Source organism: Thermochaetoides thermophila (assembly GCF_000221225.1).
Source record: "Thermochaetoides thermophila DSM 1495 unplaced genomic scaffold scf7180000011816, whole genome shotgun sequence".
NCBI lineage: Eukaryota > Fungi > Ascomycota > Sordariomycetes > Sordariales > Chaetomiaceae > Thermochaetoides > Thermochaetoides thermophila.
In genome coordinates, this window is record NW_006383032.1 from 4808275 (window position 1) to 4834822 (window position 26548).

Consider the following 26548-nt stretch of genomic DNA (forward strand, 5'->3'; position numbering starts at 1 on the left):
GGAGCAGCCACGGAATTGGGCAACGAAAGGAGGAGAGGGAGGTTGGAGTGCACGGTAGAAGGAGAAGGAACTCCTGGAATAAAGAAGAAAGTGCGCGTATGTTAGGACTGAATTCGGAGAGCGCACGGTAGGTAACGAATGCGATCTACATAAGGGAAGGGAAATGGATCACATAGGATCTTGGCAATCCTCCTATATCCTGGCCTTGGGGTGGCTGTTTAGGCGGCTCGATGTATGTCTCTGACCGAGGTAATTCTCCTTGCTGTCTCTAGCGAAATTCCCTTTTGGAGGTGGAAAATTACGAAGGAGCTTTTTGGTTGGGTCGCGAGTCCTGCCGATATCACAGCCGCATTCATTGGTTAAGACAAGTGGACAAAAATCTGCCGATAAGAACCTCTCAATTTCTCACTAGATGCCATTGTCTCCAAGAGAGAACCATTAGATCAAACAAGCCAGGTCTGCCATAATCCGTGGAACAGGAACATTTATGAGTTAAGGAGCTCTTCGGTAAGCAACTCGAGCAAGCGGATTCGACACCCAGTCTCTACTTGCAAGCTCCTTTGAATCTGACTGGACTGCATCGGGATCACCCGGGGTCAGGAGAGGAAAGGGGGGAGTTGAAAGATGTTGACAGGCTCATGCACAGGTGAACAAGTATGGTGTTTTCTTTCCCAGTCACATCTTGCTGATGCAGTCACACTCCATACTTTTGTTTCTACCACCCTGTTGGCTAGGCAGGCAAGTCACAGCCGTCGAAGCAAGTTTCGCCTATTCACGTCACCATTCTCCCCCATGGGGGATCCCCTGTCTTCCCATGGTAGCTCCCGTTCGGCTCGACTTCGATGTCACGCTCTTCGCATTGGTATGGGTCTGGGTAGGGGGAGTTGAGGCGGTGAGGATGAAGATTTTTTTATCTCCAAAAGTTTTTTATGCCAACTATCCAATCATCAAAGCACATGGATGAGGGAATGCAACTGGGCTAGGGAACAGAAAGTGGGTGAGCCCCGATAAGGTGATATCAACATGCCGATCTCCGAGTATTCACCTTAGCATTCTATCGTTAGAATTGACTTGTGTACGTACCTACCTCAAGCAACGGGCTTCTAGAGAGCGGCCTTATCGGTCTTATTTACGTCGCAATTTTGCAAGCTACTTAGCCATGTACTGGGCTTCTTTCCCTTCAAGGTAGTGTAGGGTGCCATTGCGAGCCGCTTCTGCGAGTGCTCCAACGTTGCATTTACCTGTCTTGGTTGGGTTGCTCCTGGCTTTCTTACCATTTTCTTCCATTCACATTCAGTTGAACCACGGTTTATCAAAAATTTTAGAGTCTTGGTCGGCTCACCACAGCCATGCTGTAGCTATGTGGACTACCGTGATATCATTGAGATTCTGCTACTGATCTGGCTAGCTGGTTGCTGCGACGTAGCTGTAACTTTGGCAGAGGAAAGGCTCTTCAAACAGAAATTGGCGCGTAGGTTATACAGAATTCTCATCTACACCTACCACCCGTATGGATGTAGGAAGATGTAAACAGATGTATGTTGCAGAAACATCACGTTTTACCGTTTAATGAGTGAACGTGTGGCTGGTGCGATATGGCAAGGAAGAAGCTGCTGAAAGGTTCTGTGTCGACCGCGCATTGGCCTTCGTACCACCATATCAGATATCGAACATCTTGATTTGACATAGTATGCGTACTCTAAGCTTCAATGGGAACTAAATCACCTCATGGCAACTACCTACCAATGTAGCTGGATAGTTAGGTTCACTTATAAGGCCGGGCAATCCAAAGCTGAGATCAAACCTTGAAACAGAAGGGAGGGAAGGAGACTGATTTGCAGAGACAGAGCTGAAGATGATGGAGGAACGTACGACCCTTGGTCTGTCGGAGAATGGCGATGTCATTTCCAGCGTTTCGTTCGGAATCCCGGTGAAGTATGCCGCTAGGTAGGCTGAACGTGGCAGTAACCCATGCGGGGAGGAGGTACTTAGGTATGTCGCCATGATGAAAGAGTTTAGCTTAGATCTGAAATTTCCACTTTCTCAAGCAGCTATATGAGACATGATAAAGTTAAAAATTGCGCGTATTAAGTGGGATTGTGATGTAAGGCTTGAAGCCTATCATGTTGCCAGTTTGCTGGAAGGTGTGTTTCGGATCTTCAAGCGATCCGTTTTTTGTTGCCAAATGGATGACACGGGATGTGTTGAAGGATTAAGATTATGAACGCTGACAATAAAGATTCTGATCGGCATGTGGATGTATGATATCGGGTAATTGATAGGTGCCTATGTTCATGGTCCGTTAGTTTACCTAAAATGTCCAAGACTATAGGAATTTCACAGAAGTACTTCCGGTTGCACGATCCCTGCAGTTCCAGTCTTACGGTCCGCAAGATGCAAGTATGAGCTGTCATAGATTTTCCTTTTCAATGTAGGGGCTCGGTTTGCTACTGCCTTTCCCTAGAACCAGATTCAAGGTGTGCGATGCCCGACAAGACCCTTCACTGCATAGCATTTGTGGATATGTGTGTGGTATTAATCACAAGCTGTTTCGTGGTGGTCAGGTGGGTTGTCTTGCACTAGATATTCCTTTCGACTGCATGAAGCGTCAGCAACAGCTTGGCCCAGCCTTTGTGATCCTCCATTAATTCGCAACAACAGTGATAGCGCTTGGCAACGCATAAGACATGGTTTTCGAAGGCACAAGTACCGCATCATTTTGGTTGCAGATCACCGTTCTCTAGCGAAACTCAGCTGCCAGTTCCACATAGAAAGGATAAGTTGGCGAGCTCATCAGGAAGCAAACAGGCCTGAACCGACGGGCTATGTAAGACCAGGACGAAATGAAGGATGAAACAAGTAGGCTATTGGCTGATAGGCGAGACTGGTTAATCGGATTACCTATGGCACCTAAAATGAAAAAGCATAGACTACTGTTCGTTGCTAGCACCAGGTGGTAAGAAAACTTAAAACAGTGATATGCTGGCTGACTCAACGGACTTCGAAGTGTTCTTTCTAGTGAGCATTAAGAGTTCAAGTGAATGCCGCTCGTGAAACAATGTTGGAGGTATGGACACCTGATGAAAGCTGTCAGTTTGTCAGCATATGAGGGTTTGATAGCTCCCTATTTTATGTCCCAAACGGATGGGAAGGTTCACTGTGCTGAGGCTCTGTGCTGCGGGGGCAGCAAGGTTGTAAGCTTCAAGCCACAACGCGGGCAGGTCCCCAAGACGAGCTTGCCATAGCGGGGCAGGCAATGTCAGGATGTCAAACATTATTACTTTGGCCCGACAAGGGTTTCCGGAACAGCCCCATTCTATACAAAAGGTTAGGGCTGTTGGGACCTTGCATATCTGAAACTTTGAGGTCCTCTCCCACAGTATGCTGAGCTACGGAGCGGGTGCTATGGCTTCGTCCATGCCTTGGAAACATGCTCTGTGAAATTCCGCGATAGTTGCTTACCCTTCGTTTCCCCAGATTTCCCCAGACTTCCCCAGGAATCCTGGCGCTCAAAGAGCAGACCGGTCCGGCAGAGTGCTTGCCAAACAGTGTGAGCCGTTGTCCAAAGTTCAAGCTAGTGGGATACGCGTGTGAAATCCGACGGCTGTAACCCTGAAATGCCACCCTTTCGTCGACTTGCCGGCCCGTCCATGACGACGACGCCAGGAATAGAGCGGGCCAAGACCCGGAATATCCTTGACACTGGCACCTAAGGACTGATGCTTCACATTGTAAGCCTGGCAAGTTGATGGGTGACAACTGGCAGGCAGCTGAAAATGCCGATGGGTGAACAGAACGACTACTGTTGAGGCCAGTTCGGGACGAAGGGGAACCGCAACCGAATCGACGCTAGGGTCGCTTGCCGTGATTCCAGCCGAATCTGCAATTTCCATTGGTCAGTTTTAAATGTGGGGGAAATCGAATGCAACAGCAGCGAGATGTCAGGAACACTCTTCGATCGAAGCTTGTGCAGAAGCCATCCACGAGGGGCATGCAGGGATCTTGCGAGACGCCACATCTGCGGCTGTCTGTTTTTGGCTTGCTTGACATCCCCAGGCAGTGCTGGTCGGCGTGCACGATGACGGCATAATCTGGAGACAGCAGGACTTGCGAGAGGTCCTTCGCATGAATAAGCACATGGCGTTTTTTTTGCCTTTTCATCGAATGTGATCGGCTGTGCCTGTCGGGCTGGCTGTGTGTCCCCACTCCCCTTTGTGCCTAGAAACATACAAGCTGGTTAATGACAGTTGAAGTTCCCTGGAGGGGGAAAGCCGACCGATATCCCGAAGGGTATCTATTCTGTCAGGGTTATAGTGCTCTGATCATGCAAAAGAAGACCTTGAAGCAACGGTTATCTCCGGTGCACACACCAGTGGGCCACAAAAAGACATCGTGCCCATCAAGCAAAGCACTTCACGCCCTGTCCATAACTTGCACTAGATATGTATACTAGCATGGCGGTTGTGCCGCACTCGCAGCCCAAGGGGCGTGCCCATAGCCAGACCATTTCAGCAACTAATTTTTCTAGAAGAACCTCTGACAGTAGCACAGACGTTGAGGACCCCAGTTCCCTGACCCTGGCCTGACTGACCGCTTGGCCTGGATGCAAAACTGGTGACTTTCCTCTCAGCACCGTTACCTCACGGACAAGGGTCCTGGTCATTTCGGGATTTCGCTTGCGCTGCCGATGCCGTCGATTCCGGCTGCTAAGCCATGTCGCAACCAGTAATTACGGACATATACATTACCAATCATTGTATTGTTTCCCTACACTCCCATGCAGAGTTCCGAGGGGGGAACACATAATTCCAAAAGATCTGCAGACAATATTCTGCTGAATCATTGGGGGTTTGTTGGTGCAAACAGTTCAGTATTCGGCAACTCTGAAAGGCACATGGACGCAAATAGTGGCCGTGGAACACGATGCATAATGGCACGGGGCAGAGCGAACGCTAGGCAGGTGGCATGTGTGCTCAGGGCTTCATGGCTTAGCAATTGTAGGTAGTGTAGATGGGCGTCTATGCAGAGTGCCCGGCACAAGACCCATCCATTTGTGCAAGCTTTAAGCGACGTAATGTCGATGGCTGCCATGCGGATTTCGCCGATAGTTGACTGTAGCGAACTGAGAAGTCGCTAGGATCAACATTGTGGAGATTATCTCGGCTTCCAATTCTGGTATCATAGCCGTTCAGGTTACTGCCGCAAAGTCATGTGCAATATCTTTCGCCAATTGTTGAGTTCGCCACCAGCACCAATACAGTTACCAGCTCTTAATGGAAGATGTTAAGGCGGCCAGTGATCGGACGAACTACGTACACACAGACCCTGTCAAAAGTGTGAAAAGCAAAGAGCGGATAAGTATTTTGGTTAGGCTATGTAGAGTTTAGAAATGAAGTCAAAAATATATGCAGCGAGGTTTAGGTTCGACCTGATTTCTGCAGTAGTCCATACACTTGTTGTGTAAGCTTTAGAACCCGTATTCACATAGTCATAGGAGATGTCATGCAACAAAACTGCTTGAGATAGAAGGCATGTCATCCACTATTCCAGTGTTATTTAATAGACATAGTGTACCCGCAGATCGAAGTCTTTGGAAGCACTCGGCTTGAGCCTCGACAACGGCACATTCAAGATTGTAATTACATACGGCAGTGTGTAACTTTTACAGTTAGCCTCATCAGCCCAGCCTGTCCGCCCAGTTTCTGTGCTGAGTGGGTCCATAGCGATGTGGGGCTGTCTGATCGGACAAGAGATCCTGGCGTTCACCGTTGGATAGGGCCGAAACGCCAATCAGATCACGCCTGTAGCCCCACAATTTCACAGCCAAGTGGGTCTCAAAGCAAGGCTTTGGGGCCGACGGCCCCCCTTTCCAGTACTCCAAAAGCTCCACACTTTTTCAAAATCCCTCCACTAATCTCCAAGTTTGCCGCCCTCTCCCGCCCCTGGGCGTCGCCGCTGACCTCTAAGCGACAGACTTGAGAAGCTTTGTGGCGCGATGCAGCGCGATGCGGGCGCGTGGAGACCGTCCCGGCATCACACGCCCTCTCATCTCGCTATGAGGGCGCGACAATTCTCAGGAAGAGGGGGCAAACATCTTTTGACCGCAGGGTCAATATGTACGCCGGCCGACACCAGAAGCGACATGAGAGGGTCGGTAAGGAATGAAGCTTGCGGTGAAGGAGCGGTTGTTCTGGGAAGCTAGGAAGCTCAAGCATCATGACTCTCGATCGCCTCTTGACAGGCGTTGCGCACCACGTCTCGGCAGCTGGCCCGATGTTTGACTGCAACATCACCAAAAAGGATACAGCCCTTCTCTAAGCACTCTAGAGTCTGGGCTCACTTTAGCAAGTACCAGAGCATCTACTCGATCGCACCGGTTGTGCGATGGTGACTCTTGGTGGTGGATGCTAGCTCCACGTGTGGCGCCGAGAGTGATACATCATGGTTGGGTGTTGTGGTAAACGGTGCCAGTGACGTGCAGAGAGCTGTTTACCTATGGATTATATCGCATTGACTGGGGCACTGCGAGATGGAATACCATGCCATTAGCGTACCACTCTTCAACACAACACCCTTTCATGGGCAGAAAACACACCCTTCATTATCCATCGCCAGGCGACCCCCCCCTTCCATCTCTGACGCACCCCGGCGCTGAAACAAGGCAGAGGCCACAGGACGCGCAAGCATGGCTTGCTCGATCTGTTGGGACCTGATGCAGGGCAATTGCATATGCACTTGTAGTCCTTCGTTTCCCAAACCGAGACGCGCTTCTCCGCTTCAGGAACTGCCATAGCCTATATGTTGCTAAGCTTGGGCTTGATATTAATATGTCTGTTCAGGTGCAGGCGGCTCGGCCATGCCTAATTTTGTGATGTGCCTGGCCTGTGCAAAGGAGGAGCCACTGTTCCTTGCCTGTTTATGGCTTTTCAACGCCTTCCCGCCAGTGCATCATACTCATGGGATGATGAGATCGTGGTCAGGCGTTTATGGCAGACACGAGCGCGGCATTGACGATCGCCCTTTGCCCAGGTCACTAAGCTCACCAGCTGGTAGTTCGGCGTTTCTTGGGCAAGGCAGCTTAGCAGACGCACTCGATCCTCAACAATTAGCCTCCAAGCTATACACTATACACGGATTGCTCGGCCTACTTGGCCTGTCCTTGGGCACCGCCAAATGGCCAGATACTGCGCAAGCGCCGGAGTTCCCTGCCCTGACAACTCCCTACATAATCCTAGGTCGTCCATCCGAGTCGGGTACCGCAGTCCGTAGTCAGGCAGGTACCCTGGGCTGTAGCCGTGCGACGTTGAATGCTACGATACAGAGGTACAGAGAAAGGTACCTGCGGCAGGAAGACCCGCACATACCGCACGCAACCCAACCCCAGTTCATCAACGTCTGCCGGGGAGGCTAGGTACCTAGGCCAGGGCCTTCTCCACACCACGCCATGACGGACTCGACAGCCGATCCCGTCTGCTCCATGCCAATCTCGCCCCTCCCCACATCGTCAACGCTTGGTTCGTGCGGAGTCCCCATCCTCTCCATCTCGGGGTGCATACTCGTCAATGTAAATATATAAAGTCTGCATTCGCGCCCCATACCTTCTCTTCTCCCCGTCGTTGCCGACGCCGCTTCCGTTCTATCTTTATTCTCGCGGCTGCTAACAAGTGGTTCAACACCCTTTTTCTTGGTCTATCCTCATTGATACCCCTTCCACTTGCGCAACAGCAGCTCTGCGAAGATCTTCTTACATCTTCACTTTTCTTTCTGAGAACCTACCTGGGCGATCCAACCAGAGGCAACGTCTACACCCACCTTACATCCTATATAGTTTGCTTTCCCGTTTTGGCGAGATCGAACTCCTCACAAACCCGGTCCACTGCCTTGGACACGACACTCCTTGGACAAATCGATACCTCCCAATCTTCCAGAAGCAATGGCACCATCACTCCCAGTGCCCACCCAGGGCGGCATGTTTCACACTTTTCAGGGAGTTACCCCTAAGAAGCCCTCATCAGACTCGCAAGACAGCAATAAGAGCAATGGGACGACGACTACCAAGAGGATAACGACCCCTCATGCCTGTGCGGAGTGCAAGCGGCGTAAGATGTGAGTAAGCCACGAACAAACATGATTCAGATGGTCCAGGAGAATAGCCTAACTCGAGTTCCGGTCTCAGTCGCTGCGATGGCCAGCAGCCTTGTGGCCAATGCCTCTCGAGCCGCGCTCCCAAGAGGTGTTTCTACGATAAGCACCGCCAGCGGGTTATTCCCTCGCGCAAGACACTCGAAGCTCTTTCCCAATCCCTGGAAGAATGCCGATCTATTTTGAAGCGTCTGTTCCCTAATCACGATGTGCAGACTCTGCTACCCATGTCCAGGCAGCAACTCCTCGAGCTTCTTGACCGTCCTCTTGTCGATACCAATGTGGCCGGTCTTCCGTCGCCACCGCTCAACACATCGCCTATCTCTAACGTCGATTCGCCTATGATGATCAAGACCGAGAGCCTCCTGGAGCAGCTGCCTGCTCGGGACGCCGAATGGGATGAGGAGCGGAGGGGACGGGATCCGATCCCGGCCGAAGCTGATGATATTAACGCTTTATCTCTCTCTGTGGATCGCCCGCAGTCGTACCTTGGGGCGTCATCGATTAAGGCTGCTCTCATGGTCATGCTTAAGGTCCAGCCGACCTTGAGAAATGCTCTGGCAGCTCCTCTGAGCGGAGTCGACGTTCCTCACAACTTTCCTGCCATCAGGAAATCAGCGATTCCAAAGGAGCCTCAGAGAATTCCGTGGTCCTGGAAGGGCCAGACTCTCATCGATGCCTACTTCAAGCGCATCCACGTCTTCATTCCCATGCTCGACGAGAGCAGCTTCCGCGCTGACTACCTGGAAGGACAGAGGACCGATGCGCCGTGGCTTGCGTTGCTTAACATGGTTTTCGCAATGGGCAGCATTGTCGCTTCGAAGTCTGACGACTATAGCCACATCAACTACTACAACCGAGCCATGGAATACCTGCCCATGGATGCCCTCGGAAGCAGCCACATCGAGACGGTGCAGGCGCTGGCCCTCATTGGCGGCTACTACCTCCACTACATCAACAGACCTAACATGGCAAATGCCGTGCTGGGTGCTGCGATCCGCATGGCCAGCGCTCTCGGCTTACACCGTGAGAGTCTGGCGCAGAGCACGAATGACATTGTTATAGCCGAGACGCGCCGGCGCACTTGGTGGGCTCTGTTCTGCCTGGATACTTGGGCCACTACGACGATGGGTAGGCCCTCGTTTGGTCGCTTCGGCCCGGCCATCAACATTCGTCCTCCTGAGTTCGGCATCAATGCCGCGCGAGATTCATCCCAGCACGCTGGAATCCTCCCTCTCATCGAGAACATCAAGTTCTGCAAGATTGCTACCCAGATTCAGGATATGCTCGCCGTCAGCCCGTTGTTGCGCGCTGAGGATCGCTGCAATCTCGACAATCAACTTGTCGGCTGGTACAACTCGCTGCCATGGCTGCTGCGCACAACTGACCCGTGTGCTGAGCCTCTCTACCTGGCTCGTTGCATCATGAAATGGCGCTACCAGAACCTCCGCATGCTCCTTCACCGCCCTGTCCTCCTCTCCCTCGCTTCGTCCGGCATTAACCCACACACCCAGGCCAGCGATGCTGACTTGGCCGCCATCGAGACCTGCCGTGAGCTTGCTGCCCAGACGATTGAGGACATTGCGCGCGAATGGACCCGCAACCAGATGAGCGGCTGGAACGCTGCTTGGTTCCTGTACCAGGCCGCCATGGTTCCTCTAGTCTCAGTCTTCTGGCAGTGGGGCGCCCCTCGTGTGCCCGAGTGGCTCAAGCAGATCGAGGCTGTCATCGACCTTCTTGAGGTTATGGAGGAGTGGTCACTGACTGCTCGTCGTTCACGTGAGGTTGTCTGGCGCATGTACGATGCCGCGCGCCAGATTGTTGCCCAGCAACGTCCCAGCTCCGTTGCAGACACTCCCCCAACGACAACAGCCGCCCCAGGGCCGCTTCACATCCTCACCTCTGATGCCATGCTCATGTCTTCGCCCACCGCGGCTGAAGCTGCTGGCATGCACATGAGCCCCATCGGCCTGGAGCCGGTTGACGGCCTGGGCATGATGAACATGCTTGACCAGCAAGGCCTTTGGGGCGATTTGGACGGCATGTACTGGGCGGCTCCGCCAGGGGCTACCTCGCTCGGCAGCCCTGTGCTTGATGTTAACGCCACGGCTGCGGTCAGTCCGACTGAGTACCCCGTCCCTAGTGTGACATATCCTCCCCCTCCCTCCCACCACGCACAGCATCACCCCGCTGTAACTGGCGCACCGCACCCGGATGCGCTGACAGTCCACGACTACATCACGGCGCATCATGCTGGGCAGCCTCATGGTCTTGAGGGCCTAGCATATGTTCAGTAAAGATTTTGTTCTTTTTCACTTTCTTCGATCACCTGTTTTGCAATTACCTTTTTATGATCCCCTTCTCGTTTTGTTTTATCCTTTTGAGCCACTTTTTGTTTTCTTATACGTGTTTGTTGGGATCCGGGGTAGAACCTTTGGGAGGTCATTGGATGGTGACTGGTTGGCTGCTATGGTGTTACGGTTCATGTTTTGTCATGACTATGGTCTTTGATGTGCTTGAGATAACGGAGATACCACCAAACGTTCGCTTTGATGATCATACCCCAGCAGAGATGAGGACGGAAGGGAAATCATGTTCACACATGCCTATCATCACACATCTGTCTATGTTACGGGAAAATGGGCTGGCAAATTGGAAAAATATCGGGTGGATTGTGCTTGGGCATGGAAAAGAAGTAAGATTGGGATAACGCGCAGTGTTTGGTATATATTGTGAATTCTCTTCTCTGTCCATATTTTTTTAGCAATACAAGATTTTCCTAAAATCTCTGAGAATGTGAACCAAGTTGCATCCCAAGTAAATGCAGAACATGGAGTGGTTGAAAATTTTTCAAGGGCTTCCGCGACTACTACCCACCCAAAATTGTCACCGAGTGATACCATGGTTATAATCGTTACAGGTAACTGGCTAGCCCTGATCTTTGTGGTTGCAAGAGGGAGAGCGAGTTGGTCAAGACACAGTCAAAAACAGGTGTATCACTGCGCCCCTGGGTGACCACTTCCCCGCATTGTTACATCCGGTGGCTTACTCGAACAACGGCTTGGGGCCGCATCTGCATCTGTACGACTCCGGATATTGATGGAAAAGTTCGCGAAGGGTTCGATGGAGTGACGGCACACATCACACCAATAAGGTGTACAGACTTCGGCACGTTGAAGCCGGCCATCCCTCCAAAATGCCTCTCCCTCCATAAGCGGGGCGTCAGCATTCTCCCATGAGCTCACAAGAGGCATATCTTGCCGTTCTTGCTTGTGCCTGTGCCAGTGAGCGTGAAGGTGAGCCTGTGAGGAGGACTTTTGAATCGGCCAACACTACGTCCTCACCCCCCTGGCTCCGAGGTATTCCTAGGGAATCCAGGAAAACGGGAACGAAACTTCCTTTTTGCCATTGTTACAGCGGACGATGTGACAAAGGCACGCCTAGAAAGCCCAGATATACGGTTCATCACCTCATAAGACAGGATCTCAGGGCCGGTCCGCCAAAGCGCCGAGAAGAACTCGGATAGCTCGAGAGAACATGCGGTTGACGGTTGCCGTCTGCACCGGCATCTCGTTAAACAAGCCCTGGTTACCTCAAAGCCAAGACAGAGCTTGACAGTAAGAGATCGGCATTTTTTACTCCTATGGTCTTTCTACCATGGCGATATTCAATCGCATCCACATCCCGCCAGCCTGCACTTATCGGTGGTCGTCAAATTCATTGTGAAGTGATGACGGAATATCGGGTACATACAAAGTAGACACCGGCTTGCCAATTTAGGATGATAACACTTACAGGTGTGGCTGGAGATGTCCATTGACAAAAGAAGAAGCACACTCTGACCGTTGCGCTGCTGCCATATGTGAATGCGTGCTCGGGTGTACACAGTACAAGTATGTACCTGTAAGTAGAACTGGCATTGTATGTTAGTGCATGCATTTTGGGGCTCTTGTATCCCTTGCCTTTGCGTGTCATTTTTCTGTCTTCCTGACGAAGTAGTGTAGTTTTCGTCCTGGAAAATGGCGATTGTCGGTCGTTCCTTGAGGGGCCACATTTCCACGTTGGTATCTATGTAGCGTTTGGGCAAGCGCTTGGGGTGCAGCGTGAGACGCTCACACCAGGACCTCTAGTCATGAACCCCTCCATGACCCATGGCCCGCTGGGAGCGCCTTGCAGGGCAGGCACCCAACGGTTTCCTCTGGCGGAGCTGCATCCCGAAACGGGTACGATGCCATTGGCTGGAAGAATATCTCGGGACTTCGCATCGAGGATGCTTGGCAATCTGGATTTGCGGCCCGTTGCGCGCCTGGTGCCAAGCACCTGCCGACAAGGGGTTTTCGCAGCAGATGTTTCAGGTACCTTGTGTAATTTGGTGGGGAAAAAACCACGCCATGTTGGGGTAGTGCGGGGAAGTGATGCACCCCAGCCCAGGCTGGGGAAAAATTGTCCAGATGCGGGGATCCGACCCATCTCAACCGCCGGTTCACGACAAAGCCAGACAACGACCTGCCTGTTCAGGATGACGCGTCGAGTGGCCGTTTACCTTTGAATGGGATGTACAAGTATATCTGTCTGTGGTTCTCGAATAAGCACGCGGTTTATGGTAGTTCAGTTTCGATTCACAACGCCATCCAACATTCTTGATCCTAGGGATAATCATGTCTGGTCAGGGAGATCGGTCAGTACTTGTAGTGTACTTGCACGTACTTGATAGCATCGAAGTGTGGAGAAAAGGTAAGGTAGTAATTGATACCTCACAAAAGCAAGCTTTCGTGTGAGTGTAAGGGGTTTTCGGACAAGGAGCTAACTGAAACCCTAGAGCTTTGGTATCCAAAGTCATCAGTGCCTGTGGGTGGCTCTTTCCGGTGTCACTCCGGCACTGGGATGCCCTGCCGGGAGCTTAGAGTTATTCTGGTTTGAGATCTAAGAACTAGGAACCTAAGCCTCAAAGTTAGATATATCGTAGCTAGACACATTGCAAACGGAGCTCGAAGGTCGCATTAACCAGTCAGAAACAACATCTTCAAAAGGGAAAGAGCTCGTAAATCAAGCTCGATAAAATTTTGCTAAAAGCTAAGTATACTAATCGGGAAATGCCTACTGGTGTGTGGGAGAGGGGAAAAGGATGCATCAACCAGTTTGCACGAACTACGTTCTCCGAAAACCAAATGCAGAGCTGCCAGAGCACGACAACGCTGCGGCGTGTCGCGAACGGTGGGCGGTGGCGTTCTGCCAGCCCTCATCGACGGTCGGCCCTCTTGACCGTCACCGCTTCTTGGCGTCTGGCGGTACTGGGTGCCGACAAGTCACTCCACAGCATCTCCACATTCGGCATCTTCGAGAGCAATGCCGATTGCATGTGAGAATTTTGCCGCCAGCATCATGTGCCGAGTGTCATTGAGGTTCCTAGAATATCACCAATCGCCACGTTCTCATCTCAATCAATAGCAGGTTTCACCATCTCATCACACCTGTGGCATTAGCGGAGAGGGATCTGTTGTCACCGACCCTTGGAAGCTATCGTCCTATCCAACATGTTCGCAAATATTCACAAGACAGCGAGGGTGATAAAGGGGTGTGAAGCCTCAAAAGATGGCATGAGCTCAAAGATCAAGACGGCTCAGCACAACTGAACGCTCTGATTGGTCAAGCCTACTAATAGGCTTTTTCACCCCAAAGGATAGGCACCCGTCCTGACCTGGAAAGTAATGTGATTCAGAACGCAGAGTCCCAAAAGCAACTCGCACTGTGCGCGCATCCTCAACGAGATATCCCTCGACAATCACTGCATAGGTACAGATTTTCTCCCTCAACCGAATCTATGCAAAGGAGAGGCAAGAACGCAAGGAGGTCGCATGAGACTAAGGTTGACTATGTGTAAGTTCTTTGACAGTCCAATGATAAGAACACCCATCAGATTCTGCACAGTCCGAATGTCCGGTGTGGAACAGAATCCCTGGGCCAGACCAACCAATAGCATTCTCTTACCATTTCCTTGACGAGTGCGACGATGCGAGAGCAGGCAAAGCTTGAGGCGTTTCCTGGCTGACTTGCAGCACACAATCGCCAACAATCCCCGTTTTTAGGTGAACTGGCTGGTGCCAGTGACAGCAAACGCCGGCTTGGGTATCCATCCAACTGAAGACAAAACAAGCGAGAGGATGTGGCTGTTGCCGAATTTCTGATCCTCTTATGATTCTTGATTAGTATGATATTGTCTTGTCCGCCGAGAACGGCCCCCAGGGGCCCAACTTGCCAGACTCCATCCAGCTCCAAACCTCTGCGAGGCTCTGGGCCTTGTTCTTGTCGATTTACAGACAGGTTTGTTTCAACTAATGCGAATCCGAGTCCGAGAGCCTTACATCCCCTAAGGGATTTACACTCTCGCCCATTCAGCTTGACCTCTGACATAAGCTCGTCAATGGAAACTTGAATTTTACGATTATTCATCGTATTGGAATCGGCAGCTGGGCTGCGTCGTCGCAATCGCTTTTCATCATCTTACAGTCACTAGCGGGCAAGTTCTTGTGAAAGCAGAATCAGGATTGCTGGAAACAACAGAGGTATTTAACGAGAGGCGAATGCACTGGGCACTGAAAGATTGAAGTATTAGACATGACGACAGGTCTGGTCAACCAGGGTCGCTCCAGCTCATCAATCACCGATGAAAACCATCGATCAGGAACAGTATCCAGACCACGGCATGGAGGCCAAAAGCGGCCACGGAGTCCATACCACTGATATCCGTGCCCCAACACTTCCACGATGGCAGTACACTCTCCTCACAGTCGGGTAAGCTGAGCCGAGTCCTCAACATACAGAAGACACCTCATCCTCAACTAATCATGCGCACAGGATCTGCCTCGGCCTATTCCTCTCCATGCTGGATTCGTCTATCGTTGCAACCAGCCTGGTTAGCATTGCCGCAGACTTTGGCACTGATCCAGCCGATGCCAAGCTCAACTGGGTTGCTTTGTCCTATGCCCTCACCTATCTGAGTTGTGCAGTGCTCTTCGCACGTGCGTCCGATGTTGTGGGAAGGAGAGTCGCCTTCGGTGCTGCCTATGTCATATTTGCTGTGTTTTCGGTGGCTTGTGGCTTTGCAAGCAATATGGAGGAGCTGATTGCCTTGAGGGCTATTCAGGGAGTTGGAGGAGCTGGTAAGCATCTGTTATTCCTTTAGAGACGGAAAGACCATTTGAATGAGCAACGAATGAGTTAACGGGTGTCATGATAGGGCTCTACAGTGTCTCGATGATAATCATGCCCGAACTAACACCAGATAACAAGAAAAAGTACATTGCTGCTGTTGTTGGAGTCGTAATTGCGTCGGCAGGGGTTCTAGGGCCAGTCCTCGGTGGCATCTTGACGGATTATTCAGTTTGGAGATGGGTATTTTGGATTAAGTAAGTGCCTCATAGGCTGCAAATCCATGTGAACATTTACATATTTACCGTGTCTCTATTTCAGCGGTCCCATCAGCGCTGTTTCTATCCTTGTTTTCCTCTTTGCCTGGCCTAACAAGCACCAACTCCCGGCGCTACAACGTCGAGCATGGAAGGAAGTGGACTTCGTCGGGGCATTCTTACTGTACGTTCTTATCCTCCCTTAACTGGTACTTTGTTATGAGTTTCATACTCATAATATCATCAGGATAGCCTCTGCCGTCCTTATCGTATTCCCTTTTCAGCATGCTTCGCATACTACCGTCGGCAGCAACCCTTGGAAGGCAGCCACTTTTGTTGCTCCACTCATTACTGGCTTCTTCTCGCTCGGCCTTCTTTTTCTTTGGCAATACGTTATCGTCCCGCGTTTCTTCTATCGTCGACAGTCAGGAGAGAAAGCAGCACTCTTTACAGCAGCAGCTCTTCCCCCATCACTTCTCCGAAACCGCGCTTACTCGGCTGCAGCTCTACATTCTCTTCTCACGGGTTTCCCCTATATATTGTGCATTTATGCTTTCCCAGTACGGTTCCAGGTTGTGTACGGCAAAAGTCCCCTTCAAGCTGGGCTGATGCTGTTGCCTATGCTGGCGGCAAGCGCGGTGGGAACAACCGTTGCGGGAGCTGTGAATGGAGGGGGACAGAGTAAAGACAGCAGAAACAATCAAGAAAAGGGGTCCGTTAGTGATGGCAGGGACATGGGCCGGAGCACCAAGCGGGGGAAGAATAGGTTCATGGAAACCCTTGTGGCAGCATGTCTGTTCATGATACTCGGATGTGCACTCGAAACCATGGCAGAAAGTGATAAAGGGATAGAACCACGCGTTTTAGGCTTTTTAGCGTTTGTGGGCTTCGGATTTGGACTGTCGGCTGCTGGAGCAACTATGTTGGCAGGAGCGGAAGCACCGGTTCGGGAACACGGTAGGTTCGAGTTTTCCAACAACAGCCAGGTAGAAAGCTTTACGGGACTAACATTATCTTTCACGAACAGCGTCCGCTCAGGGAATCGTCGCCCAAGTACGCATTCTCGGCGGTAGTCTTGGTATTGCAGCATCGGCGGCCATCCTAGGGGCCAAGTTTCGGGCGCTAGGTCCCGCGAGCGGGGTGACACCCGAGGTATTGGAGAAACTGGCGTCTAATCCAGCGCTTTTGACTCCTGGTCAGTGGACAGTTATCCGGCGTGTGTACACGGATGCTCTTAAGGAAGACATGATTGTGTGCTGTGCCGTGTTGGGGGCTGCACTGATCTGTAGCTTCGGGGTTTATCGACGAAACCGGGTATCGCTAGAGGAGATGATGGAGCAGCGGTACCGCGAGGAAGCAGAAAGGAGAGGGACAATTTTGGAAACCGAGAATACCAGCAGGGAGTCTCAAGCAGGTTTGGAGGTATGACCGCATAAGGAGTTTAACGAGATGCATCAAGCCATGATGAAAACATCCAGGATTCAGCCTGCAAGTAATGACCTTGATTCGGGATAGACACATCTCTTACAAGACACGTTATATGTTTTGCAAATCAAGAACTAAGACGATATAAATAACTGCGCACCAAACTGGCATGAATAGATACAAAATTACATGTTGATGTGGATGATCGATGTTGAGTGATGTGGTGTTGCTGGACTGCGGGGTTATCGGGTTTATCGCCGGCGGATGCGGGGTTCCTCGGGACCGGGACGGCAACGGGCGGCATTATGCTTGTACTCGAGTGAAACGCACGCCGCAAGTCGCAGAGTAGAGAGAGCGCAAAAACTGAGTGGATCAGCCACGAGATGGCGTCAACGCCGGATTCGCGGGGGTTGCCGTTGTCGCTTTTGTGCGAGGTTCCCCTTTGCATCGGCTCCGGTCGCGGTACCTGGTTTTAGGTTTCTGCTTTACTACTTATCTTTCCGCTTGCCATGTACATCGACCGACCCCCATTCTCGCTCGTCCGCTTTGCATCCAAGGTCACTGAAACAGCCCGGGTTTTCCTTTCCTCCGGTAGCCTTCAACAACAGCAGCAACATCGTGTGCTGCTTCACCATCGCTTCGCAGCCATTACAAGAACCATGGCCTCTTCTGCAGCCGCCAAGCGCCTGGAGGGCAAGACCATTGTCATCACAGGTGCCTCGTCGGGCATCGGCCGCAGCTGTGCCTTTGAGTTCGCCCGCACAGCGCCCAAAAACCTCAAGCTAGTCCTGACAGCCCGTCGTGTTGACCGTCTGCACGAAATTGCCGCCAAGATCCGCGAAGAGGTCGGCGATGGTGTTAAGGTTTTGCCCTTCCAACTCGATGTTAGTGATCCAGACCAGGTGCGGAGCTTTGTCCAGCGCTTGCCTGAGGAGTTCCGGGATATCGATATCTTGGTAAACAATGCGTACGTTTTACATAATCCTCGCCGCATGAACAAGCACTTGCTGACCTGGTAATGTAGGGGATTGGTTAAGGGGGGTAAGCATCCAAATCAATCTCTAAACTCATTGCCTTGACCCCTGGGTATGTAGTGGCATAGGAAAAATGAGAGCTAATGGGGAACAAAAAAGTTGCTCGTGCGCCCGAGATCGATGAGGGTGACATGAATATCATGTTCAACACCAATGTCACTGGCCTAATCAACATGACCCAGGCAGTGCTGCCCATCTTCAAGGCTCGCCCAGACGGTGGTGCCGGTGATATCATAAACATTGGCAGCATTGCTGGCCGGGAGCCTTATGCTGGTGGCAGCATCTACTGCGCTACCAAGGCCGCCGTGCGCGCTTTTACCGATGCCCTGCGCAAGGAGCTCATTGATACTCGCATCCGTGTCATGGAAATTGATCCCGGCCAGGTTGAGACGGTAAGTTGCGGGGAGCTTAGCATGCTATTTGGGACTGGAGCTGACTGGCAATAGGAGTTCTCCATTATTCGCTACTATGGTGACAAGGCTAAGGCTGATGCCGTTTACGCGTAAGGAAATCCTTTTCGATCTTGAACCAGAATCATTATCATGGCTTACAGGCAGAATAGCGGCTGTGATCCCCTCACCCCTGATGATATCGCCGAGGTCGTAGTGTTTGTTGCGAGCCGCAGACAGAATGTTGTGGTCGCTGACACATTGATCTTCCCCAGCCATCAGGTAAGTATCCTAACCAGAAGCTAGTTTTCTTTATCCGGATAGTTGCCTAACAATGAATTTTAGGCCGGTGCCGGTGTGCTGTATCGGAGACCAACGTAAGGTGCCTCAGGAGTGATGTAATGGTACAGGGAAAGCAAACAACCGAGTTGAGATTGATACAAAGACGTATGATATGTGTTTGTTTGAACTGTACTAGGGATATTTGGCAAGCCAAACAGTTCGTATGATAAGTCAGTAACATTGTTCTCATGTCTTCCTGGTTCAATAGAAGCCAGAGTTCACCAAAGTGACCAGGCTGGGCGACGCCAGACACTCAGTTAATTATATTCAAATCATATACTGCTGTGACAACCGAACATATCTTTCAGCAATGAGAAAGCTAGCCTTAGTTATACCGAACCACTTTAGTTGTTTTTAGGTGGCTTCACTGATTGCAGGTTCATGGACGAGGCTTGATCAACCCTAACCCTAACACACATTCTCATGATATTGGCATGGTCTTGATAAGTAAACACAGCGTGCGGAAAGTGCCAAGCAAGGTTGTGTAGTGTAGTGGTTATCACTTTGGATTTTGAGCTGGAAAAACGACTCATCTTCCAAAAACCCCGGTTCGAATCCGGGCACGACCTACACTTTTGCATTTTTGCTGGAGTTCTTACATAAAACGTTCTCGTTGTGCTCTTGTACTTAATCGCCTCGACCACCGTAGAAGATTTGGTTTAAATGAAAGTGAAATGAGATGGAACGTTTGGTTTGTCGAGCTTCCAAGCAGCTTCCGCCCTGGAGCTATACCTAAGTAAAACAGCAAGCTGTATCACGAGAAATCAAAAATTGCTCCATCGGTAATGGTCAATGTTTGCGTAGCCAACTTCCACTTTGCACGCTTTTTCCTTACCTATGGTTCTACAATCTGTGTGTTGTCTTGGTTGCGTTGTACCGGACAGTGTCCTCACGGTGCGGTTGGAAAACAAGACCTTTCAGATGAGTTACCTACTTAAGTTTCCGGAGATCGTCCTTCACGGACACTGCTGCTGTCCACAGGCCTCTCTTGGTCTCAGCGATCCCGTTTCCATTGTAGATCATGACGGAGAACAAGGCATAGTGGGTTAAATCCCGTCCTATCTCTTCTCAGTTTACACCAAACATCGGAAGAGGACCGGAACAAGCGAACAGGAGATGTTGGATTGTTGCCAAGCGTCAAGAATGGATAGTTTGGAGTTGCTTGAGCCGGCTGAACAACAGAATGTCCGGGAATCGCCATTAGTCTCGGCAAGAACGATTACAGAAAGCAAGGATAGCGGTAAGAGTGATAGTTATGAGCAGCAAGAATACAGGGATTGTCAGTGAAGCATGACGTCAGCGGTTGAACCTGTTGCTCTGACAACTTTGAAGTGGGGTGTCATGACAGAATGGTCATTCCGTCTCGCATTGTCACACCACATGCTCTCGTGAGACTCCGGAAACTCTTACTATAGATACACCAGGCTTGAAGTCCTCAGAAACTGTCATGGTCGCATACATATGCGGCCTACGGTTTTTTCATTGGATCTTAACTCTGGAATAAGAGGATTTCATGTGATGCACTTTTGTGACACCCTGGCTGTTTTTTTGTAGTATCCTATTTTTTGTGGCAGAACGGCATCTGAGACTTTTGTTAACAAAGCCGTTGTGGGAAGTTAACAACCGCCCGTAAAGAGACCAGTGTAGGAGACGGTAAAACTCGGGCATCCAGGCATGTATGTGGCTCGACTCGTCTTCTGAGTTTGGGAGACACGAGACCTCTAACCACAAGATCAAAGATGGTTCGGTAGGTCCCTGCTTTTAAGCCGGGGAACTCTCTGCTGAGCTTAGACAACAATGCCTTGTCTTTCACCTATAGCTTTCATCTATGGTCCAGACCCTCAAGGTGCTCAGACTCACGTACTGACGTCCTATCTCCGAACATAGATATCCACCCATCCCCCCTCACTCGCTTTCGTTTCTTCTGACGACTTCATGTGTCTTGCTTGATCTGGATTGAACAACCTACCTGGCTCGCGGAGAGACCACCTAGCCTATAACTGCCACCAACACCTTTGATATCCTAGATCAGCAAGCAACTCTCACAATGGCAGGTATGGAAACGCCAGACAGGCTAATCTTCCTTCCCAAGAGTCCTCTTCAAAATCCAGGTAATAATCAGTCCATCACCTGTTCGCCGCAGTTCCCTTCCATGGCCTGCCTAACGGATGGGATACCCCCGTATGTTGCCTCCGCGGGACGGATCTAGGCTGACTGTCGATTTGATTTATCCCACAGCTCCTTTTGAGACGGCTCGGAAGGGAAGCACAGCCAGTGCAGAGATGCAGAGTCCAACAACTGCAACCAACGAGCCGTCTTCTCCAACGCAAGCAGCAGAGACATCAAGCCAGCCACCCGCGACGGGGCCCTCAGCACCACGGGACCGGCGCATGAGTGATGAGTGGGGTAGGTTTGCCTTACCTTGCCCTTTTCTCCCTTAGGCTTCTACCCAGCGGATTCGTGTTGACAACATCTCCTTCACCAAGATGCGGCCAAGGTACCGCCCAGTCGCTTCCAAAAACGCAAAGGCTCTATCTTTGGCGTGCCTTCATCGCGCGATGGCCGCATCGACAGAAACTACGCCGCCGAGTACTACGAGAAGCTGGCTGAGATGGGCTACGCCCCAAAGAAAAAAGAATGATGAGCATAGGTAGCTAATACCCTTGCCTGGGAACATATACCAAGTGCAGGAGAAGCTGAAGATGAAGGCGGTAGCGGTGAATGAAAGAGGAGACTGAACCTTTCAGTTCAAAGAATGATTGAAGAACAGGAAGAAAGGTTGGTAACGGTGCTTTTAAGGGCAAGGTTGTGGTACGAACTGTACTATATCGTGGGCACCGAGCTTCGTTTAAGGAGTCTTCCATACCTATATATCTGCTGATTTTCAGCTCTTCAGGGAGGCTAATAAATGAAGAGACGATGATGTTAGCATCGGAAAATAAATGAGGCGTTTGAATAGGCAGTTCTTGTTAAATAGGTAATCCGTTTCAGTCCAGCTCAAACCTTAGAAACCCCAGATCCTGGTTCACGGTTGCAATGTAATGATAAACTGTGTGAGCAATCGCGCCACATTTCCTTCCCATGATGCAACCACGCTTTCTTGGAAAGGGACACATCAAGACAGTGGCATTTGCAATGAATCCCGACTCTTTCTCCCCAAAAGACAAAAGGAATAACGACAAAAGAAACCAGGCACCAGTTTGTCTATGTACGCAAGATCGTGAAATTCATTCATCCATATCATCGAGGTCGATGGCGTCCGGGTTAGACACCTCAACCGACTGGGTTGACGGCGCAATGGTGCCCTTGATATTCTCAGACGCGGCCACAAACCCAGCTGGGGCCCGAGCTTGCCGTTCCAGCTGCGCCATAGCATCTGCAACCTCGGGATCTCCCGCGCCAGAGCTGCCGTTTTGCTGCTGTTGCTGCAATTGTTGCTGTTGTTGTTGCTGTTGTTGCTGTTGCTGTTGTTTCAACATTTGACTCCTAGCAAGCGCTTGCGATGCAATAAAGTTGACGTCCGTATTGTACTTGGCCTGGACGCTGCGCTTCACGCGAAGCATCTCCTTGAATGTATCTTCATTGCCATGCTGGACTTCAAATTGCTCCCATTTAGCCCAGAATTCAGGATTGGTTCGGGGGTCGCAGAACTGTGATGCATGTCCGTAGATAGCACGGGCGCGGTCAATCTCGCCCAAACGCTTCTCCATATCAGCAAACTTCAGGCACATGTCACGAGCCTCATTATCGGGCAGCGTTGCAATTGCCCGTTCATAAATTGGCCGCGTAGAGGCCAGACCAAAGTTGGATGCGGACTTAGTAATATAAAAGTTGAACATGTCGGCCCGGTCTTCGTCGGCGACTGCGCGCGTGGCGCGCTCGTAGATGCGCATAGCGTGCCGTGCCAAACCACGCTCCTCTTCGAGGTTGCCGTACATGAGGTAAAGCACCTTGGCAAATTTGGGTGGGCAGTCGGTAATGGCCTGTTCGAAAAGGTCGCGAAGCCGTTCAATGCTGATTTTGCGATCGACTGCCTTGGTAAGGTAGAGGTTCCACAGCTCAAAAGCGACAGGATAGCTGAACAGATCAAGGCCACGTTCGTAGATTTTGAACGACTCTTCGTAGTAGTGATGTTCTTCCAGGAGGTTGGCGTAGTTCACGACTGTCTGAGGGGTCGCGATGCGGAGCTCAAATATTCTCTCATAAATCTTCCTGGTCTCCTCCAGTGAGCTCGTGCTTTCCACCAGATCGACATAAAAGCTCCAGAGTTTCCAGCTCTTGTGGACTCGCTGTTGTGGCGAGAGAGACTCGTCAAAGTAATCAACGGTTGATCTCTTAGGAGCTTGTGTAGCTTTGGCCATAATCCTGACTGCCTCATCGAAGTTCTTGTTCCGCAATTCCATCTCAGCCCATTCAATCCACATATCGGCGAGTTCGTTAACAGACTTGAATGGGACCTTGACGGCCTTCTCCATGATGATGCGGGCTGTACGCAAGTCGCCTGCTTTTTCGTAAAACTTGGCATAGTTGGCCCAGAGTAGGTGGAATGCACCGACAGCTTTCTTTGGATTGATGGCTGCAATAGCGTCGGTGTATGTTTTCACCACCTCTTCCTTGTTATCGCCCCACAGGGCAACCCGCTTTTCCCACTCAGCGACATTGTTGGGGTTTTGCCGCAGGAGGACATCGTTCAGGAGGAATGGGCGACGGTCCATGAGATGCTCAAAGCGCATCATGCGAATGTCAAGGTCGAAGTCAGCGGACTCGTCCACAACGCCCTTCTCAGCACGTCTAGATGCAGCTTCCATCAGGGTCCCGATGACGGACTCCTCGAACTCGACATATGCGTCAAAAATCATTGTGAAGTCTCGCACTGTCATGACCGTCGTGATGCCTTCTTCAAACACATCCCGCGCTCGGTCGAAATTTCCCCGGCGAATCCAATATGTGGCCAGACCACTCCAAAGCTTTCCGCGTTGGTCGCTAAACCGCTCGATCCCACTCCGGATGATGCGCTCCACGTCGATGCCGGTTTCGTGGCCCGTCTCGATGTCAACGGCATGCTCAACGAGCAAGTCGACCATCTCGCTCCAGAGCTCGTAATGACCCTTTGCATTCTTGCTCTGAAACTTTGGATTGTTGAGAATCTCGATATACTTCTTGACAGCCTCGGTGTACAGCCCGCACTGGATGAGGAGCTCGATGAAATCCTCAGCATCCTCGGGGTGAACCTGCATGTACCGCCGCCAGATCTTCACAGCCGTGATTCCCTCTGCCGAGTTTGCGAAGGGCCTATAAAGAGCCCATATCCTATTATGCTGGGTAATTGGGAGTGCTCGCAAGGCGCGGTCGAATGTGCGCCGAGTAAAAGTCACAAGGGGCTGCTGCATCAGAAACTTGAGATACATCTCCCATATCCGGGGCATCTTGTTCAAAAGGATCAAGGCACGCTCGAACAAGGCGTTGACTTTCTGATACTCGGTGGCAAAAATGGCGGGGTTAAGCTTGGAAATGTGGTTCACCCTGAACTGAAGATACTGCCATGTGTAAGCGACAATGACTGGACGTGAGGGGAAAGGGAATTGACAGCGTACCATCTTCCAGAGCTTGTATGACCGCGGCAGCTGAACGCACGCCCGCTCCATGACAAAGGCTTGCTCGCGTAGTGTTCCATGCTGCAGTTTATATTCGATGTAGGAGAGCCATGGCCTGATGCTCCCGGGGTTCCTCAGAATATCTTGCTCGTAAGGGGCGTCATCTTCGCACTGGAGAAAATAGGTCAGTCAGCAAACCATTGGGCCTACGATTAGATTGGCGCTAAGAAGATACTACGCACCACAAGAGCCACGTCTGGCTGGCGATCGGAGGCCAAGGTTGACGGCATTTTGGCTGGAGCGAGCGCTGGATGGCGGATGGTACCCGCGGGAGGGACCCAGCAGCGGTTGACCAGTCGGTCTAGGGCGTCGCAATGACGGAGAGCTTGATCGGCAGCCTCGAGGGATTCGCGCTAGAAGCCGGGAAAAAAGGAGGAAGAGAACGGAGCTTATACAGCGCGTTGCCACGGCATCACTGTAGGTTCCTCGGAGAATTGTAGAGCACGCGTAGCGAAGGCGGGGAGGGGACGACAGCGACCGCGAGGATGAGGTTGTGATTCTTGGTAGGTTTCTCGGCTTGGGGCTTTTTTCGATTGCCTGGTGATTAGCGTTGCAGCGGAAGATGCAGACTCACCTTTGGACGCTCGGGCCACAGCTACACTTTATCGGGGGGGTCATGGTTCGGATTGGCACTTGGCATGCTCGGCTTCAGTGGGGCAGCCGCCCCAAGCAGTGCATCTAACACCCCCCCCCCCCCCAAAAAATCCAAGTATGTTGCGAGCTCCAGCGTTGGGTGTTCGTCACCGCGGCGAAGCTCCAGCTCCACTAGCAGCGACGACAACTTGGAGCCGCTATCGGCTGTTTCGAGAACCTCACGGCCACAAGAAGAAACATCACTCGTTCTCAGCTTTCTTTCTCCGCTATTTCAGCCCTGAGATATTGAGAGTATCAAAATAGATCAATCGTGACAATGTCCGGCGCAGCGGTAAGTTGGTTGATGCATCGACCCCACCTGTCGCTTGACTGGCTGACCGTGCCGACGCCGATGACAATGATGATAATAGGATCGGGAAGCTGTGTTTCCTACACGTCAGTCTTTGGGCGTGATGAAGGCAAAACTGAAGGGTGCCGAGACCGGCCACAGCTTGTTGAAGAGGAAAAGTGAAGCTCTTACGAAGTATGCCCAACTTGCTGTTATCCCCCACGTGGAATATTGAAGACTAACACCGGCTCCCCAACTCTTAGACGCTTCCGAGGTACTGCTCACCTCAGGACCCTGATGCCTTCGATTTGTAATTCCCTAACGATGACTGCCCAGAAATTACTCGTCGCATTGATGAGGCCAAGCGCAAGATGGGTCGCGTTATGCAGATAGCATCTCTCTCCCTAGCCGAAGTCACCTACGCCGCTGGCGGAAACATCGGGTATCAAATCCAAGAGTCGGCGAAATCAGCGCGATTTCGCATTCGCACAAAGCAGGAGAATGTGTCAGGCGTGCTGTTGCCTACTTTTGAAGTGTACATCGCGGAGGGCAGCAACGACTTTGCCATGACGGGTTTGGGTAAAGGCGGCCAGCAAGTTCAGCGGTGCCGCGAAACATACGCCCGGGCTGTTGAAGCCCTGGTCGAGTTGGCAAGTTTGCAAACGGCATTTGTCATACTTGATGAAGTTATCAAGGTTGTCAATCGAAGAGGTATGTCGCATTTTGGTAGGAATGATATTTGAACTGATTGCGCTAACGTCCTCCAGTCAATGCCATGTGAGTGTGCTTGTTTCTTTACCCTGTAGCCAAGTTCTGACGGTATGAAGTGAACATGTTATTATTCCACGGACAGAAAACACCATTAGATGTAAGCATCCTTCATCTGTCCAGTAGTTTACTGCCGGAGCTAACACAATTTAGACATTAATTCCGAGCTTGATGAGCTCGACAGAGAAGAGTTCTATAGGCTGAAGAAGGCAAGTTGAATCACGATGTTTGGAGAGGACACGAGCGCTAATTCCTATTAGGTTGCCAACAAGAAGCAACGAGACACAACTGCTCTGGATGAGGAACTCAAAAAGAAGACAGATCAAAACAGAGAAGCAGCGGGCTCAGAACAGCCCCCGGCAGAACCTGCCGATCTTCTTAAATCTGTCGAAGACGAGGATGTTATCTTTTAGGGCGTTTTTCTCTTTGGCATCATCCTGGGATCATGGTTATGGATGGGTTGGCT

The 26548-nt window shown here is 51.1% G+C and overlaps 5 protein-coding genes and 1 non-coding gene across 6 annotated transcripts; 5 read left to right on the forward strand and 1 right to left on the reverse strand.

Moving 5' to 3' along the window:
• Window positions 1-7933: 7933 nt before the first annotated feature.
• On the forward strand, window positions 7934-10439 carry CTHT_0033840 (uncharacterized protein; the record flags this gene model as incomplete). Its single annotated transcript, XM_006693758.1, has 2 exons — window positions 7934-8106; window positions 8177-10439. The coding sequence occupies 2 exons, from the start codon at window positions 7934-7936 to the stop codon at window positions 10437-10439; spliced, it is 2436 nt and encodes an 811-aa protein (XP_006693821.1).
• Window positions 10440-14806: 4367 nt separating this feature from the next.
• On the forward strand, window positions 14807-18777 carry CTHT_0033850 (uncharacterized protein; the record flags this gene model as incomplete). Its single annotated transcript, XM_006693759.1, has 12 exons — window positions 14807-14934; window positions 14998-15302; window positions 15380-15548; window positions 15613-15732; window positions 16110-16198; window positions 16576-16970; window positions 17450-17940; window positions 17998-18014; window positions 18107-18399; window positions 18454-18509; window positions 18561-18678; window positions 18742-18777. 12 exons carry the CDS (start codon window positions 14807-14809, stop codon window positions 18775-18777), a joined length of 2217 nt encoding a protein of 738 aa, XP_006693822.1.
• A 439-nt stretch (window positions 18778-19216) lies between these two features.
• CTHT_0033860 lies at window positions 19217-19307 on the forward strand. Its single transcript is given in 2 exon segments — window positions 19217-19253; window positions 19273-19307. It is a non-coding gene; the product is annotated as a tRNA-Gln (tRNA).
• Window positions 19308-20785: 1478 nt separating this feature from the next.
• Window positions 20786-21379, forward strand: CTHT_0033870 (uncharacterized protein; the record flags this gene model as incomplete). Its single annotated transcript, XM_006693760.1, has 3 exons — window positions 20786-20792; window positions 20977-21144; window positions 21225-21379. 3 exons carry the CDS (start codon window positions 20786-20788, stop codon window positions 21377-21379), a joined length of 330 nt encoding a protein of 109 aa, XP_006693823.1.
• A 586-nt stretch (window positions 21380-21965) lies between these two features.
• Window positions 21966-24622, reverse strand: CTHT_0033880 (putative pre-mRNA splicing protein; the record flags this gene model as incomplete). Its single annotated transcript, XM_006693761.1, has 3 exons — window positions 21966-24266; window positions 24333-24503; window positions 24575-24622. The coding sequence occupies 3 exons, from the start codon at window positions 24620-24622 to the stop codon at window positions 21966-21968; spliced, it is 2520 nt and encodes an 839-aa protein (XP_006693824.1).
• A 680-nt stretch (window positions 24623-25302) lies between these two features.
• On the forward strand, window positions 25303-26495 carry CTHT_0033890 (vacuolar ATP synthase subunit d-like protein; the record flags this gene model as incomplete). Its single annotated transcript, XM_006693762.1, has 6 exons — window positions 25303-25317; window positions 25427-25509; window positions 25578-25588; window positions 25651-25918; window positions 26082-26091; window positions 26343-26495. 6 exons carry the CDS (start codon window positions 25303-25305, stop codon window positions 26493-26495), a joined length of 540 nt encoding a protein of 179 aa, XP_006693825.1.
• Between the last annotated feature and the right edge of the window lie 53 nt (window positions 26496-26548).